General features: G+C 43.5%; 1 protein-coding gene and 1 long non-coding RNA gene across 6 annotated transcripts in view; one reads left to right on the forward strand and one right to left on the reverse strand.

Annotated features, from left to right (window-relative positions):
* The window catches only part of LOC111934254 (uncharacterized), an 85,289-nt gene that overhangs the window by 48,380 nt on the left and 19,146 nt on the right, over window positions 1-17,763 (forward strand). For both annotated transcript variants that reach the window (XR_002867118.2, XR_015275900.1), the window contains exon 2: window positions 17,028-17,098. This is a non-coding gene — a long non-coding RNA (uncharacterized LOC111934254). The remainder of the gene's footprint in view (window positions 1-17,027; window positions 17,099-17,763) is intronic.
* PEAK1 (pseudopodium enriched atypical kinase 1) overlaps window positions 1-17,763 on the reverse strand; it is a 107,435-nt gene that overhangs the window by 28,563 nt on the left and 61,109 nt on the right. For 2 of the 4 annotated variants that reach the window (XM_086849341.1, XM_086849339.1), the window contains exons 3-4: window positions 14,128-14,218; window positions 1,476-4,736 (exon numbers count right to left, since the gene is read on the reverse strand). In XM_086849341.1, coding sequence (XP_086705467.1) covers window positions 1,476-4,645 — 3,170 coding nt within the window. In that variant the 5' untranslated portion in view covers window positions 4,646-4,736; window positions 14,128-14,218. The remainder of the gene's footprint in view (window positions 1-1,475; window positions 4,737-14,127; window positions 14,219-17,763) is intronic. The other 2 variants (XM_086849342.1, XM_086849340.1) reach the window with 1 other exon arrangement.

Genomic DNA, 17,763 nt, shown 5'->3' on the forward strand with positions numbered 1-17,763 from the left:
ATTGTGAGCTGAAGAAAACTAAAGAGTGAACAATGCTTTTTACAGTGAGTGAGAGATCAGTGACCCACTGCCTTCAAAAGGAAGGGCAGAAGGAATCCCAGCTGCAGTGCAAGAACAGGACACGTTCCACCAGCACCATCTCCAGGGCAGTGCAAGAATGCCTGACAGGCTGTTCCTGCCCTCTCACCACCCAGAGCAGCAGCTGCTCCTTCCTGCCCCATCCCCTGATGTAGCTGAACAGTGACTGCAAAGTTCCCTCTCACTTGGATCTCTGCCCTGCAATCTCCTGATGGCACCATAACCAAAATCAACCTCACTTTCTCCAGCTTCGCCCAGAGACAGGAGAAAAAGACAGGTTCAGCAAAGGGACAAACTCTTGCAATACTTTAACTTGCCCTCTAAAGGTAGCTACTTCTCACCAATTCATTTAGGGTAAATCCAGAGACCTCACTGCTGTCAAGGGTTATTCTAGCACTTTTCTTCTATAGACAATGGAGAAAGAAAACCAAGTTATTTTACTTTAGGATGAATGGCAGTCAGTTTATGGTAAGCTCTAACTATGCTCACACAGAGATTTCTATTAAGTTAAAACTGATTTTAGCTAGAAACCATAGCAGTTTTCTTGTACAGAATATGGAGAAAGAAAACCAAAACACACTGCCACGATACATTTTCTGGGGTTCACATGTCACAAAATTTTTGATTTCCTCCCCATTAGGTTGTTGCTATAATGAAATAAATAATTCGAGGCTACTTTGGAATTGGTTTGTGTAATAACATTGGAAGACAAATTCTAACACATCCACAGCTGTGGTCCAGCACTCAGGGAATTTTACTCTGCCCACATGACTGACTGCAACTGATGGGAGCAGCTCCTGCTGGAACCAATATTGTCAGGGGACAAAGCACAGTCACTGCTAAAGGCCTTGCAAGACAGAGAATACTCTGCAGGTACCCTAATTCTGTTACTCCTTTTTTACAAGGTTTATTTTGGGAGTGCTGCAGTGATGTTGCAGTGTGGTTAATTAGCATCTGTTGGAATTCTTGGACACGTGAGGTAAAGTTAACATAGCACCTTCTGTGAGCCACAGATCTTTTAATTTCTATCATAGTTCTCAGTAGTTGCCTTCTCTTTCTACTGAGAAATTCTGAAGTTTCCCATAACACAGAAATACTTTCTTAAAGTAGAAATTCAAGAAAATGGATCTGATTCAATGGAACATGGCTATTGTGACATATTAGTGAGCCTGCAAGACAAACTCTAAATATTAGGTACGCCTTCTAGTAAATATTTTACATCTTTTCTGGTATCTAATGTAACAGAAAGATTTTAAAATACATTCCTCATTACCTAAAATAAATGTATTTTGAAAAAAACTGCATTAATGTAATAAAACTCCTTAGTATCTCCCTTTTCAGCAGCATATACAGAACAGTTCATAACTAAGTAAGTGACTAAAACAGCTGAGTGGTACCTGGAGATTTTCTTGGGAGCCTGAGGTGGTGAGGAATGGCTTGTTATGTTCTGTCCTGAGCTCTCTGGAGGCTTTTCCTGCATTTCTGCCTTGTCTTTTGCCAGCGCCTCTGTGATGGCAGACTCCACCCCACCCTGGTGTGGGAGCTCAGCCCTCGGCTCCGCTTGTGCCGGGTCACACCTGTACATGAAAACGATCGACGGCTTCTCGCTGGAGTCCGACTTGGCCTCGCTGAACCAGTGGTGTCGCTGCACTGGAGGAGGGGGCAGCATGTGTATAACAGTTCCATCCAGACCCACCAACTTCCCTTTCTCCCTGTCTTTCTCTCTCTCTTCTTCATCGTCAGCTTTCCTGCGGCGGAAGAAGCTCTTGAACGATATCCAGCGTTTGGGTTTGGCGTCGGGACGCCGCCCCTCTGAGTGCAGGATGGACTCGGCCTCCGTTGACCTGGTGGGGCTGTTGGGTTTGGCCCAGTTGCTGAAATGCCTTTGCAGCAAGTTACTGGCATGGTAGGGAGAGGAGGTGGAGCGTGGAGGAGGGAATGGCGGTGCCTGCTCTGCCTGGGGACTCGTGGCACTCGGAGTGGCTCGCGCTGGCTTTGGAGAGGGAGTGGCAGCTGGATGTGAAAGCGGATCTTTCTGCATTTTAATGGCAGTGCTTTCGCTCTTGGAGGACTCCACTTCAGGCTGTGATGTAAACAGAGATTTGGGTCGTACCAGGGTGTTTTTAGTAGCATCTCCCTCAGGGGGTAAGGAATACAGCTCTTCTACACTGCAGGACTTGGGAGCAGACTGAGGTGTTTCTGGAGGAGACTGCGGAGGCTGGATGGAAGCCACAATCTGTGAGAGCACTGTGCTTGCGTTCTCTCTGCCGCTGCTGCTGCTGACAGAACCATCCGGGGTCACGTCTGGTTTTGCTGCAGGCTCTTGCATTGCCTTTTGAACTCTAGATGGGGAGCTGTGGTCAGCACTGTGACTTCTCTGTGGGGATATCTGGCTTTTACTGAGGCAGCTGTTGAACTCTTGGACCTTTTGAGCCACAGAGCCCAGCCTGCACTCAGAGCTATTGGCCACCCCCTTCGCTTGGGGCAACTCAGTGGATTTGCTGCCTATGGCTTCGGTCTCTTTGCTTTCAGTTTCTATTTCTTCATAGGTATGGCTTATCACACTTGTAGTTTTATCTTTGATGGACAGCTCCCCACTGGTCCCTAGAAAACTTTTATAGATTGCCAGGTTATCATATGCATTTGGATTGATTACAATAGGAACTTTAATAGCATTTTTGGAACTCTTAGCGTAAGTGGGCTCATCATGAATGATAATAGGAAAAGGTGGCATGCCAGCATTGTTGTAACTGTTGAATTTTATCTCAGACAAATTAGGAGACTTAACTGGGATAGTTTTTGAAGAAATGTTCGTAGCTGTAGGTGAAGTAGGAGCTGACTTGTGGCTTGTCTTCCTGGGAGGAACGGAAGGTCCTGAGCTGTTTCCAATCAGTTCTACCTTAGGTATCTTCTGTCTCGGGCTGGTGCTAGAAGTCCACACTTCTTGGTATCTGATTGCGCTGGACTTTTTCAGATCAGAGCGTACGCATACAGGTGATGCTGCAGAGGATACAATAGGTGTGCCTGGGGTTACTGGTGAGCTTGGGTTAGATGATGCCTTTTTGGTTTCTGAGGTTTCAGTCTGATTCTCTTTACATTCACTGGTCATGGCAGCTGATACATCCACTACGGTGTATGGCTTGCACACTGGCTGTTCCATATTCACCACCCTGTAAGGTTTAGCTTGCTCCTCCACAGGCACCAAATTAATAGTTACGGCTTGACCGGCAACATCTGAAGAACTTTTTTTCTCCTGGGTTTCAGTCTGCACAGCAATTTTGCCATCCTTCTCCTCCAGGCGAAGCGCAAGGACTGCCTTATGAGTTTCCAGACTTTTCAGAGCATTTCTGGGTGCTTTTGGCACATCCTTCACTTGTTGATTGTCACAAAGACTTTCATATTCTGGTTCAATCACTTTGAGGTCCTGAGGAGTGCTAGGAGATAACCCTCCATTACAGAGCTTTTGGGAAGAACTGCTGGCTGTCCCAGAACGAGACTCTTCTGTCAAAGAAGAATCGGGAGATGTAGAATCAGAAGATACCATGCTCTGCATGCTCTCCTGCCCATAAAGAATCACAGTCTCTTCCCCATAACCATTTAAAATTTCATCATAACTGTCGTCATAATCCACTGCACAGATCCGCTGGAGAGACTTGTTCCGAAGGGGCACGGTATTCCATTTTTTGTCAACACAGAACGGAACAGGAGACAGGGTGTTAGCTCTGAAATTAGCAAAGCGAGGTTGGCCCCTCATACGGATTTCCATTGCTAACAACTCTTCATCACTTTCATCCCAGCTCTCGTGCTCTTCCTGCATGCTGCCAAAAAACGTGTCATCCTCACTCTCATCTCCACTAGAGAACTCTGGATAACAGAAACGTCCACCTTCATTACTTATGACTTCAGTGCTTCCACTCAGAATAACGTGCTTACCCTGTGAATCCTTCATTCCACCCACCATGCAGCTCGGGGGGATCTTCCTTTCTAACGATTTTTTGTAACAATTATTTATCCTTCCCAAGAAGGTTTCTCTTGAGTTTGTTTCATTTCCAGTGAGCTGAGGTGTGGTATCCAAACCCGCAATCTCCTTCAAAACTTCTGTCAGTCCATTATTATTGTTATTTGGTATCTTACCCACGCCCTCGCTGTTGCCGTAAGGCCTAGGAACATGGCTGTAACCTTCGATCTCCTCCTCATTATTATTGTTCAGTGTTTTTTTGTTCAAGACCGCCTTGTTGCGGTTCCACCCCGCAGGCAGGGGTTTGTTCTCGCACTGCTCCAGCGTGGTGAGCTCCCCACACAGCCCATCTGCCACCATCATGGTGGGTTTCACAGCTATCGTGGGCTTCTTGGCCACGGGCGGGCGGAAGCTGCCGCTGTTCCTCCCACGCTGGCTGTTGCTTTGGTTTGCATTGGGTTTCAGATTTCCATGCGAGAGGGGCTTTTTTTCTGACACTGGGGGTAACTGGTGCAAGCTCTTGGGCTTGAAGCAGTTCTTACATTCACCGGGTTTCCAGACGTGCTCAGTGAAAGTGTTGCAAGCAGACATTTTCCCAGAGCTCTGCATCTGCCGCGCTGCTCAGTGCATGGTAGGAGTCTCATCCACGGGGTTCCACTCTGTTCACATGGTACAGACACTTCCTTGAGCAGCGATCATGCTGGAAGAACACCAAACAGAAAGAGGATGAGAAAGTGGAAAACTCTGCTTCATCATTATATTTTCCACACTAGGGACAATGATTGGAAGGAGCAAGTAGCCTTTTGCTGACATCTTCATTTATAAAACTATGTTTAAACTGAAATGCAAAACCAAATTGCAACTACCATTCTTCTTATACATAAAGAATTAAAACTTTGGCAGCTAAGCCCTATGTTACTTAAAGCAGAGAGAGGGGAAAATGGCAATGACTGAGAATTTCGAGTAATTCTCTTGACTAGTTCAGGACCATTGACCTTTAATTTTCTCCAATAAAACAAATGCAGGAAGAGGATATAAACTCGAAGATTACCACACATTATGCTTTCACCATAACTACTCAAACATGAGACAGAAAAGCGAGAGTATGTTTACTCTCCTAAATAGAATTGAGATAATTTGTTTTAGCTTTGAATGTGAACAAGCTCAGCTTAAGTGAAAAAATGTGTTCAGGCAATCCCAAACTCTGCCGTTTTAGCACTTTTTTCATCAGAGTCAAATGATAACTGGAGGGATATTTTGGCTGAACAGATAGGCTGTTCTGATGTCCTGGGAAAGTCAGATTAAAATACAGTGGAAATCTTTCTAGAAAGTCACTGTTTTTTCTCCTTCTGCTTACAACAGCATCAATAAAGTATTCTGATATCCTCAAAACAAAGCTAAGGATTTTCAGTCCCTGATTTGTTTCACATGTAGCTTTTCCACCTAACCCCTCCAGAAATAACAACTGAAAAAGAACTGAAAATCTCTTTCAAAGTGAATCTTTTTATTTCCTGAAACGATCAGCCTTAAGTAAAAATCAAACATGAATCTGCTGTGCTTTATAGTCACCAGAGTATCCAGGATTTGAGAGTTTCATGAATTAATGCCTCAAGATTTTAAGCCTTCTGAGCCAAATCCGTAGGTCTGTTCTCTTCGTCACTGTTGCATAACTGAAATTATCGGAGACATTTTATGGAGGTGAAAGGATCTCTATGTCCACTGCTGCTTCAGTAAAGACAGGCACTGGAAATCAATAATGTTCTATTCTTACAGGCCTTGGGGTGCAAATACCCTCGCTGCTCACCCAGGTACACTGAGAGGGCACTGCTGCCCCCCTGCAGGTACAGCTGCAGCTCCCCACAGAGCCCGTGGTGGGAGCTCAGCAGCAGGGGAAGGCTGTGCTGGAATTCTCCACGGGCATCACTGACTTTCATCAGCGTGGCAAACACCAGGATCATCAGGAGAGCTGACACCAGGAGGGGTTTGTCAGTCTCCTCACGTCCCACTCTGTGTTTTGGCAAGGGCTGTCCTGTGCTGGCAAAGCAACAGAGCAATCCCGATCCAACAGCAGATGGGGCTGAAGCCTAACTCTATTAGTGCCTGCAGACACAGCCGTGCTACCAGGGCTATCACATTTCATATGCTGACTAAATATGTTTCCAGACAAAGCTTTTTGCCAAAAAGCCACTGCCAAAAGCTTTCTCTGTATGACCTAAGAGATAGAACGTCTGCCAGACTGAGATCTGCCCAAACTTTTAGACTTTATTTTACATATACAGAGTAAAATGCCTTTGTATGTTGATCTCTCTCAAGATTTGTTGCTTCAACACTTTGCAAGGCCATATATTGTAAGCAGAAAAATTACATTAAGGAATAGTTCTCCTAAAACCAGAGAGAGAGCATGTACAAGAATTTTATGCTCTGGTTAGCTCCCTCTTTTCATGTGCTTAACAAACAAAAGGAGTAAAATTACACTAATGGGAATCTAAATTAAATGCTTTCTTGGAATATATATTTCTCCATCACATAAAAGCTTTGAATAACCAATTTTAACAAAAGGGTTAGTGCTTGTGTTTGGGTTTTAGGATTTACCTGTATGATCTTGTTTCTCTGAAACTGTATAAGCTGCACTTGGCTCTAGAATCCCATCACAAGGCAGGCAGTTTTGTGGTGTTCCAGGCTAAGCACTTCCTGCTAGGAACAGGGGAGCGCTGAGGAAGTTCTGCAGTGCCCACCTGCCTGTGGCTACATCCTGATGTGTCACCACACACTGATCACTCTCCTTTGCTCTCACATTGATGCTGACACTTCCTCTAAGCCAGAGTAGGGTTACACTCAACCTGAGAATGGGAACTACAGGAAACTCAGCAGAACCACAGTTCTCCAGAGGGAGTACCAACTACAGCTCTGTGCTTTATCCCAGAACACTCTCCCCCGTGTGCCAGCAGTGCTGCCTGCAGCAGCTTCCCTTAACAATTCCACACCTGGAGATTGTGGAAATGCAGATGTGGAACCTGGACACAGAATACATATAATCCATGTGTAGCTATTTCAGCTCTTTTGGTCTCTAACAGCCAATAGAACTGCTTTGAACACAGCCTTGACCCCCAGGATGACTCGTGACAGTCTGGAACAGAAGAGCCACTGACTCCCCGGGCCTGTGAACCTCAGCTGTGTTTGCAACTGGCTCGGGCACAGCAGGATGAGCAGTTCTTGTCGCAGGCCCTGCCTGCAGCTGCACCACACAGGAAACAGCCACCTTCCAAATAGAGGAAATGGATCTTAAGAAAACAACCAAAACAATTCCAACACTGTGCTACTTTTGTGCTTTGAAATCAGAAGCACTCCTACGCTATTTCAAATTAAATCCACAGTGACCTTTATATGTTGAAGCAAGCATTTGCATTCTAAAAAATAACGTCAGTTTCTTCCTTGCTGAACAACTAAAAGCAATCTTTCTGCTGCTTTCCTCTCCTTTAAAAAGAATTACTTTTTCAACTACAGATTCCCTATTATGTGTGGTAATTATGGTGAGACTGATTAGGAGTCATAAGAGAAATGAAATCTTTCAGTAGGCTGTTGCTCCCATGGCTGTCACCAGCAACTGCAGCTTGGCAGGGGGCAGCAGAGGCCATCGAAGGGACTGAAAATGCACACAAATACAAGAAAAAAAATATCCCCCGACATTGTTCATTGCTGGATTCCTACACTACCTCCAAAACAAAGCAGGGCAACAAGAGATCCAGGCAGTCACACCTCAGGTTTCTCCAGCTACAAGTGACCCGGTTCTTTTCTTCCCTAACTTCCCTGCTTCCACCGGCATTCCATGTAGCTGCTAAGGAACAGGAATGTGAACCCTGCAGAGCTCCTGGCTCTTCTGAAATGAGTAGTTCAGATGACAAAACTTATTTGAAGACACTCAATTTACGCAAAATCAAGGCAATGACAAGATGTTACTTAGAAAACAGCATCAGACTCGTAAAGAAAATATTAATAGGAAACACGTAACATCAACAGTCTGCATTTCACCCCTGCATCTCAAAGCCTTTTATGTAAGTTGATAAACAGAACTATTCACAATTTATACAGGGAACCACTGCAGTGCAGTGACGTTAAGGAACTAAAATTCACCCAGTGAGTCAGTGTCAGGAGCAAGTACAGACAGACAACTTCTGCTCCCAACAGCAGATCGTGATACTTGATTCACTAAATGATTGAGTCAGCACAGATAATTTATCAGCCTTAAAGGCCAAATCATTCTTTGTGTATGTGAGACTAATGCTTCTCATTCCAGCAGGTACACAGCTGTGCACAGGAGGGCTCAGCCTGGCTCTGTTGAGTTGGTATCAAGCAGTCAGGAAGGCAAAAGCATATTTCAGTTTTCAGGTCAGAGGGAGTAGATGACAGATTTGGAGTTGCAGTGCAAAGATGAAGCAGGGATCAGCTGAGATACCCTTGTGTCAGGAAGCTTGCACAGCAATGCAGAAATGTCTCTGTGGCTCTTTTATTTGTTGACATCATCTTTACTGAGAGCATGAAGATAGTAATAAACATGCATTTTAGGCATTTTGCCTTTGTTCTAGGTAATTTCAGGCTGGCAGGTCTCCTTTGGACGCATGCTGGCTGAATCACAATGAAGGCCTTCTCCAGTAATACTTTATACTAAAATAATCCAATTAAAAAGAACTTAATTGGTGTGCAACATTCTCTACAATTTCAACATTTTAAAAATGAATAGTCTCGGTAAGTACCAGATGGTGACACGCACTAATTAATCAGGACTGCTCAATGAACGAGCATATGAAAATGAAAGCACCTATTAGACATGTGTTTGCAATGCTGTGTGCTGCAAAAATCTCCCCCCACTGAAAGGCTGGGATTTTCCAGAGCTGCAACCAGCACTTTCTGGTCTCTCTTCTGGGATCACCACATCCTGGCACAGGTTTCCTTTGGTTTGTTGTCCTCCAGGGAAAATCCATTTACCTTTAGTGCTGCTGGCCCTGACAATGGGGCTGCAATTTTTACACTGCAGAATAAACTGCATTGATCAGCCCTCTCCGGCACCAGTCCAGTCAGAGCTGCTGCACAACCACAAACCTCTCACCACTGCCAGGCCTGTCCTCAGACTGAAAAAATCAGCAGTGGGAATTCAACCTGGGCTTCCTATATGGGAGTGCCCAAAGACCACAAAACCACCACGGCTTTGTGGTTTGTCTGAACCACTTAGAGGCATCTGGACAGTCCTGATCATCATAAACGATAGTGCAAGTCTCACATAGCAGGGAAAAAGTGATGGTTATTCTTTGCCAGGATTTGATTTCTGTTTCTTTTAAATTTTAATGTAATCATAAACATTTTAAGAGACTGTTTTAAAAACTGAAACTCACACAGGTCCTGCTCGGGTGGGCTGTGGAAATGCTCCCAGAGAGTGTCAAGCACTCACTGCACTCGGGGTATGCCAGGAAAACCCATGGAACTAAAGGATGGCAAGAAATGCTATGGACTGGCACAACTTTATTCCCAAAGTGAAGGATATTTGCTAAATATCAGCTCACTGCAGTACCAAGCCAGAGCTCTGTCTCTGGAAGAGAGGACAGATGGACATTTCCATAAATGCTGGGCATTACCACTTTTGTCAAAAAAGAAATATTATCTTGCTGCAGACAGGGTTGGTTTTTTTTCCCTGTTTTAATGTCTCACACTGTATTTTCTCTCCTTTTTTAAAAAGAGTTCAAATGACATAAATATTTCCTAATACTAAGTAAGTGAAGGAAAACCTTAAATATGGGGGGCTTTTTCCTCCCTAAAACTTGGAGGATAAAAAGGATAAAACATGATAGAACTAACCAACAAACTGGAGCAAAACCCTGCCCAGGGCTAGACAATCTGTGATGCTTCAGAAGAAAACAGGCATTTCTTTGCAATTTACCTAACCCAAGGAGATAATGCCACAGAGCAAGGAAAAGGCAAGGAATATCCTCAGGATGTGCCCAGGTAGACAGACAGAATAGATTCTGCATCAACACTCTGGGAACACACAGAGCTGTAATAAGGCCAAGCTCTGCCCTCTGGTGCTGAGGCTCAACAGGCCAAGCCAAGGCAGGTGTTTGAATAGGAACTCTTATGAGTCCCAATAATAAGAAGTCTTGACATTCTTAACTGGACATTTTTTCCCTTTTGGAAAAAGAAATCATCATTTAGCATTAATAAAATTTTGAATTTATTTGGTTTATTTAGGCACATATAAATTCTTATAATGATGTATATATACACATTATATACAGTGTATTCTTTAGGAATACTTTTTATTTACATGGAAAATTGATTTTTATTTTCTACTTTTAAAATAGTTAGGTAAGCCAAACTATACATCGTTTGCATTTTGTACAACTTTCTAGGATCTAGCACCAAAGTATAGGTAAGCATATCAGCTGACAGGAAAAAAACACAGAAAAGTATCCTCAATTCCAGTGCATTTCAGTTTCTCCAAACTCTGTTTAAGGAAAATTAAGAGAATTAAGCTCGTCACAGCATATTCAAAGTGCACTTGCATGACTGTATCTTGACCAATCTAATTATCTGTGATTTACCCTTCCTGGGCTCTCTTGGAATTCTGCCCTTTGATCTTTTTTCCTTTTGTTTAAGCACATGCAAACACTTACGGAGAAGAACAAATTCTACCAAACCTCTCCAGAATGTGCTCACAACAATACAAAAAGCAATACCTGAGAAACATTATAATGTTTTTATAGTCAGAATCCAGGGAACAGTTGTGGTTATCCTTCTGCTGAGCACAGCTTGAGAAGGAAAACAGGGTGGATTCATCACTGGATTGTGGAGTCCAGCAATTCTGCAACTTCTGTTTGCTTAAACCTCTCTCCCTTGCACTCCTGCAGGCTCTGGCTCCAAGAATCTGAGTGCTGAACACCTGCTGCAGTAAAACTCACAAGTGCCAACCCCCCAAAATTTCAATTTAGCAAATAACTTGTGGATAGCAAAATACAAAATAGCATTGGAAAGGATGGGGAAGAAGTGACTAAAAAGTAGCCAAAGACACCCTGAGGTGTCAGGGCAGGTAACTCAGGAGGGAAGGGCTGGCTCACAGCCAGGGTAGGATCAGCTGCAACATTGAGGCTACAGCACAGTGGGAACTCTCCAGTGGTCTCCCCTCACTGGGAGCCTCAGGAATCATTAAATAAAGACTTGGCAAGATTAAGTTTAAAAATAAACCACTATGAGCCATTATAAAAAAATGAGGTATTAAAAATAACTGATTAATTACAAGCAGCAGCACAGCAGGGCTGGACTGTGTAGAGCCAGGAATTGTGGAAAAATTCAGGAACCAGGTGGCTGAGCTATGCAAAATTACACAGTCCCTTATCAGAACCAGGCATCAGTACAGCACAGGGTGATGGGATGTGCTCTTCAGCATGACTTCTGGGAAGGAAACCTGCTCTTCCTACCAAACAATGAACCAATGGGCAAAAGAGAAAGGGCACAGTTTTATTTTAAGCTTTCAAGAAGTTCTCTCCAATTCCTAATGGCAGGGCATGCAAATGGTGTCACAGCAAATGCCAGGCAACCAGTAGATTACATGCTTTCTGTGTGAGAAAATCAATGACATGATTTACTGAGTATTGTGCTCAGTTCTATTTATGACATCTCAGGAAGAAGTGCTGCATAAAACAGCCACAAAAATATTTTAATATGGAAAGCTTTTCATCCCTTCAGTGAAACAAAAAGATTAGGATAGTTTAGTTCGGAATTGAGACAAATAAAATGAAATAATAGTATATTAAATGATCCGTCACATAAAGAAGACAGACTGGGTGTTCCCATTTAGTGTCTATCTCAAAAAAAAAAAAAAAAAGCAATAAACCCAATGCAGCATATTTACATCTCCAAAAAGAAAATTATTCCACATAAAATGCTTCCTGAATGAAGCTGGCACTGAGATCAAGGGGTCAATGGATTGAGAGGAACAACCAGACATTTATACATGGGATGAGCCACTGCCAGTTGGATGAGGTGGGCTAAACCCAAAGCTCCCAATTTCAGTGCTTCAAAGCAGCATTAACCATTTCAGTGGAGGAGAGGATTCACTCATTACCAGATTCCTGTTCCTGTGCTGTGAAGGGCAGGCACTGCTGGAGGCTGGGCCTGACTGCTCCTCCTACCACCAGATCCTGCTCTTGACTTTCAGCTGCTTTAGTTTGATACAGCAAAATAACCCCATGGTGCAGGAACAGCACATCCCATCATCTCCCACTGGTAAGGCCAGGCCTGTCTCTTCTCCTCCCACACTTTGTCACTCTTGCCCTAGACTTGTAACTCAGTCCTGGACCATCCCTGGTCTTCATTTCTACTTTCTGTGACTTCATGTTTGATATTGGGACCTCAGGCTGTCAGCTACCTGATCTGAGGATGTGAGTCACACCAACAGGTCCTGCAGGGATCTGGGCAAATCCACAGTGATGCCCAGGTCAGGTCAGGCAGTGCTAATTAGCAAGGTAAGGAAGCCAGGTGGAAAGAGATTAGTAAAGATCAATACTGTTTGAAGCTTGTCACACTACAGGATGGAAAAATCAGGATAAGGTTACAGAGGAATGATAGAAGATAGATTTTTTCTCTAAAAATAATTTAATCAATCAATTTAACTATTCAATTTAACTTCTGAAGATATGTACGTTACTAGTTTATGGTGGAAAATACAAATAAAAATAAGCCCTATATTGCTATCTCATTCACTATGTGGTAGAGCAATGCCTGGAAAGGGCTTGAATCTTTGTAAATCTCCTCCAGTTTCCCATTCCACAGCAACCATCTCCTCCCACTGCCATCTGCTTGGTGCATTCATTTTGCCTCATTCCTCACATCTATGATGAAAGACAGACATTCTAATTTGAGGGCCTCTTTGATAATCTTGAGAAACTAGCTACAGGTAATTTTTTGACCATCAAAGCTGATTCCAGCAGCTTACTCTCACTCAGGCTGCTCTTCTAATTAGGGTGTCATTTATTCATCCCAATAAGCCACTTCACCGGGCAAGATGAATGCAAGAAATTTTAATCTGCAGTCGTAAGCCAGAGCAATGAAATGAGTGATGAGCTCCAAGTCAAAAGGTTAAAGATATTAATGTTTACTAGTGTTGAAGTTTACAACAGATAATTTCTTTGCTTATTCTCCTTATGCTTTGCCTAAAATCCATCCCTATAAAATGGCAATCCACCACTGATAAGAATGCTATTAGGGATAGAAATCACCAGCATAGCTTAAATTCAGAAATGGAATTAGAAGGTACTGGCATTGGATGCTTTTAGCATATATAGTAAGAATTGATTTTTTCCTTATTCTGATGATTAAATGTTGTGCCTGCCAGTCCACAACACCCAGGCACATCATGGGGGCTCTGTGTGCAGCCCTTTCCCTTCACAGGGACACAAAAGGACTAACAGCCAAACCCAGGGCACCTCACAGTCAGTAATCAGCTTTTTAGGCTACCAAAAGGACAAGATGCAGGGCAGGAAAAGAACCCCAGCAAAATCCCTGGTATTTTATTTTAGTTCCCAAAAATCTGATTGCATACTTTAAAATAATCCACACATGGAAAGCTATGCAATGAAGGCATCATTAAATATAATCAAGGACGGAATCAGAAAGGAAATACAACAGAAACCCTGTGCTAGTTTTTATCTTTACAGTCAATGACTGGTTTTTGCAGCTGGGGAATTTGCTCAATTTACTCCATGAGAGAAGAAATACCCTGCATTTTCACAGACAGATGTTTAAACCTATCAAGTGTGTAAACCACTACAATTTTTAGGCAGCGCCATAAGAGGAGCAAAGGGAAGCAGGAATCGCTTGCTGCTCCTGAGCAGGCTTATCCAGGCAGGAAAGGCCTGCCCTCATTGCCCATCTGCTCGGGGCAGCAGGAGCAGCCAGCTGCATCCGGCCACCTAAAAACCAGAGGTGGCTTATCACAGAGCCCCAGGGCTGGAGCCCAGGCTGGCCCACCCCTGCAGCTGCTCCTGCCACCCCTGCCCAGCCAGGCTGGCCCACACCCACTGCTAATGAAGAGCTGCTGATCATACCTGGGAATGCTGAGCTTGCAGCCCAGCCAGCGCTCACTCCTGGATCAGGACACAGCAGGAAACAACAAAGCTGAAGCACAGCAAACGAGCTCTAGCAAAGGAAAGAGAAAGAAAATCACCACCAACATTCAATTCTCTTTCTTTAGTTCTTCTTTACAGATAGAAATGTTTTCCTAAAGGAGCTGATTGCCAAACATAAATTTTGCTACTTGTGCTTGACAGAATCCTGAGAATGCAAAGCCTTTTGTAGCCAGAAAAAACAGTGTGAATTTTCTACTCTTGTACTGCTGAGATGACTCAATATCAGTCCACAGGGGTCTGAAGGTAAAAGCAGAACCACACTCATCTGAATTCCTTGCCTTTCAAACGAGGTTTTTATGACAGAATACTTTATTAGCAAACGGGGCTGCTACAAGCCCACACCAGAAACCACACCAAGCCCAGGGCAATTACCTTTTGTCACTGCCATGCTGAGTGAAATGAGAAAGGCTGCTATTACCTGCTCTCTTGGAGGGTCTTGAGGGAGGTTTATTCCTGCCATGTGCAATGCTGTGGCATTTGGAAGTAAATTGTTTATAACAAGAACCAGTCTGAGACACCAGCCACAGCAGCAGCATCAAGCTGCACCGCAGCAGCAAAACTCTGCCCACTGCTCCCTGCTGAGCTCCTTGGATCAGACTCTGGGGACTGGTCAGGAGACACCACCATATTCCTGTGCATGAGGAAATTGCTCAAATTGCTTAAATCTCTCTCCCTTGCACTCCTGGCTTCCTTGCTGCTGCTTCGGCACCGCTGTGCACACGGAGGGAAAGCTCCAGGTCTCCCCAGGATGGTCACAGAGGAGACTCCACGCTCTCTGTAGTGCTCAACCTTGCAATTTATACAGAAAAAAAAAGAGGTATGGCAGATTTCAAGGTTCTGGGCTCAACCTTGGCTTAATTAGTCATGGTGGCATATGTTCTGTGATGGTTACATAAACAGGGATGGGATCCCAACCGGTGGCCAAGGGGTTGCCATGGTAACCATGACAGCCATCAACGCTGCCTTACTCATCAGTTTTGCCCCCGTACTTCAGAAGCACTTCTGCTCCTACTTTGCTATTTTCAAATAAAAATATGAATAAACAGAGCTCTCTAGCCTTCCTTCTCTGGAAACGAAGTTGCCTGAGCCTTTAACCACCAGTGACATTTGTGAATTGATAGCAGCACCCTTGGGCTGCTGCTCTCCAAAGACAATGCAGTTTCTGGAGCCTCACACCAGGGACAAACACAACAGAACAAACCCTTCCACTCCTGAAACAGATCCCTCCACACTGGAGTCCAGACACTGACCTTTGCAGTGCAGACTGTTAGCCACAACTCAATGATGTGCTCATGCCTTCTACAAGCTTTTGAGCAGCTTCACTTCTCTCAGTGCAATTAGACAAGCCTGGCCTAAAGTCTTTTACTCCCAGTTTGCAGCTGTATGTAATAAATAAAAAATGTATTTCTTCCATCTTTTTTTTTCCAGTATAGCTAGTGCATATCTCTGCTTTCAAATCTCCAGCTCTCCCTATTTACATTTTCTTTCAGACTGCTCATAAAGAAAACCCTGACTAATTTTAGGACAAAGATTAATATAGATCATTCTGCTCAGTAACAGCTTTCTACCTACAACCAGTTTCAGACCTGTCACCTATAGCCAGGCCTAGCCCACAGAACATCCACTGCCTTTTCATCATTAAAAATGAAATTAAAACATACTAGATTTAAAAGTCAATTCAGCCTTTTGTATACTTGTTAACCAAGTTATCTATTTATACCTCACTAAAATCCAGCATCTGCAAAGACAATATACAGAGGCACAAGGAAGACAAGAAATAATGGCTTTTCAAATACAATGAAATTGTGTTTTATTTTAAAGCCATTTTAAAAAGAAAGCCTTTTCTTTGCAACAGTATCCAGAAGTTATTAGACAGAAAAGCCAGTCTCAGTAATCTGAATAAAAATTAAATGCTAATTTTTTTGGATTTCAGTGATTTGCAGAAATATTTTTTGGCATAACTAGAAAATGAGTCACTACTAACTTCACCTTCTATAGCTGTTTCAAGTGCAAATAATTTCTCATCTGACAATCACTCAGCTTTTAAAGTTAGCTGTTTTATAAAGCCCTTTATTGAAAGCTAGTATGTGAACAGGGATCCCAAAGCCTTAATTTTGAGAGAAACTGCAGTATGTCAAACTCAATAAAGGCAGAAGACTTGTTTGGATGCCAGATAGCTGTATGTAAAAAATAGTGAAGTTAATAATAGGAGATTTATCAGCTGCCTGGATAGGTGTAGGATTGGCCTCTTGGTTGCTTTATGCAGCAGAGCTGGGAAACTGAAGCAGATCTGCCCTGTGCTGATCTTCGAAATACATGTCAATACAAAAATTTTTGCTACATAAAAATACTTGTTTCTCCTATCTTTCTTTAGAGAGCAAAGTAATTTCTTTATTTCCATCTGGTAGTGCAGGAATAGGAAGAGTAAAGGGAAAAGTGGAGAGACAGTGGTTGTAAGGAACAGCTCTGCACAACTCCTGTTCACCTGTGGCTGTGCCAAAGCAAGGTTTGGGTGGGTTCCAAGAGGAGCCCCTGCCCTGCCCTCCCCTGCCAGGTGCCCGAGCAGCCACACTCCAGCCCCAGCCAGTGCCACACGCCAGGCAGCCCCAACTCCCTGCACTGCTGCTCCAGCCCAGAGCTCTTCCAAGGCTGAGATAATCCAACAAGCTTAACAAAAGGATGGGCTCATAATGCTAATTAGCTTTGTGTAGTCAGGAGATAGACTGGAGCCTCTATCTCTAATGTCCTATGTTAAATCTGTTCTCTCCACATAAAGACCGGTACATTAACCATGTCTTATTTTCCCATTTTCTTTTCAGGGAGCCTGGATGGATTGTAATGCACATGGATAGACTGAAATGCTCAGCAGATGATTTTGCTTAAATCTCAAGTAAGACAAATGTGACGAGCTCTTCAATCACTGCCCTGGGATGTGTGGGCGATGTATTACATTTTACAAGGAACAGCATTTGGAAAAATTCCGTTTTCACTCCTCAGCCACTGTACTCTTTTAATTACTTGCTGAACTTGAAGAAAGAAGAACGGGAAAGAAAAAGGGCAGAGGAGACTTCAGAGAGATAATGAGATGGCTGCCTGCTGAAGTGAGGCAGCAGCATCATTAATGCCTGAGCTAAAGGAGGAACAGGCAGATCCTCACCTCTGCCCCCATGGCAGCAATGGGGTGGCTGCAGTCACTGGTTTGCAGTAACAAAGACACCAAGCTCTAGCAGCAAGTTCCCTACTTTAGTCAAGGGGTTTGTCTCATAGGGCGTGATGGAAGATCCCAGTTTGAGGCTCTGTAGAAGCAATAAAATAAATTCTACCTCAAATCTCCACAAACCATTAATATGCCAGGGACCAGAGACAAATGAAAGTCTCTAAAGGTTCCTGGAGTTTTACCACTTACTATGCCTGTGCATTGCCTGGTGCACACTTCATTTTTACTAAAAATTTAGTGCAATGCAATAAATTAAGAAGAGCAATTTTTTTTGGAAGTCCAATTTCAATCTTCCCTATGAAAAATGTGATTTGAAAACTCTTGTATTGTTATCCAAG

This window comes from Cyanistes caeruleus, chromosome 13, assembly GCF_971803275.1.
Source record: "Cyanistes caeruleus chromosome 13, bCyaCae1.hap1.1, whole genome shotgun sequence".
NCBI classification, from domain to species: Eukaryota; Metazoa; Chordata; class Aves; order Passeriformes; family Paridae; genus Cyanistes; species Cyanistes caeruleus.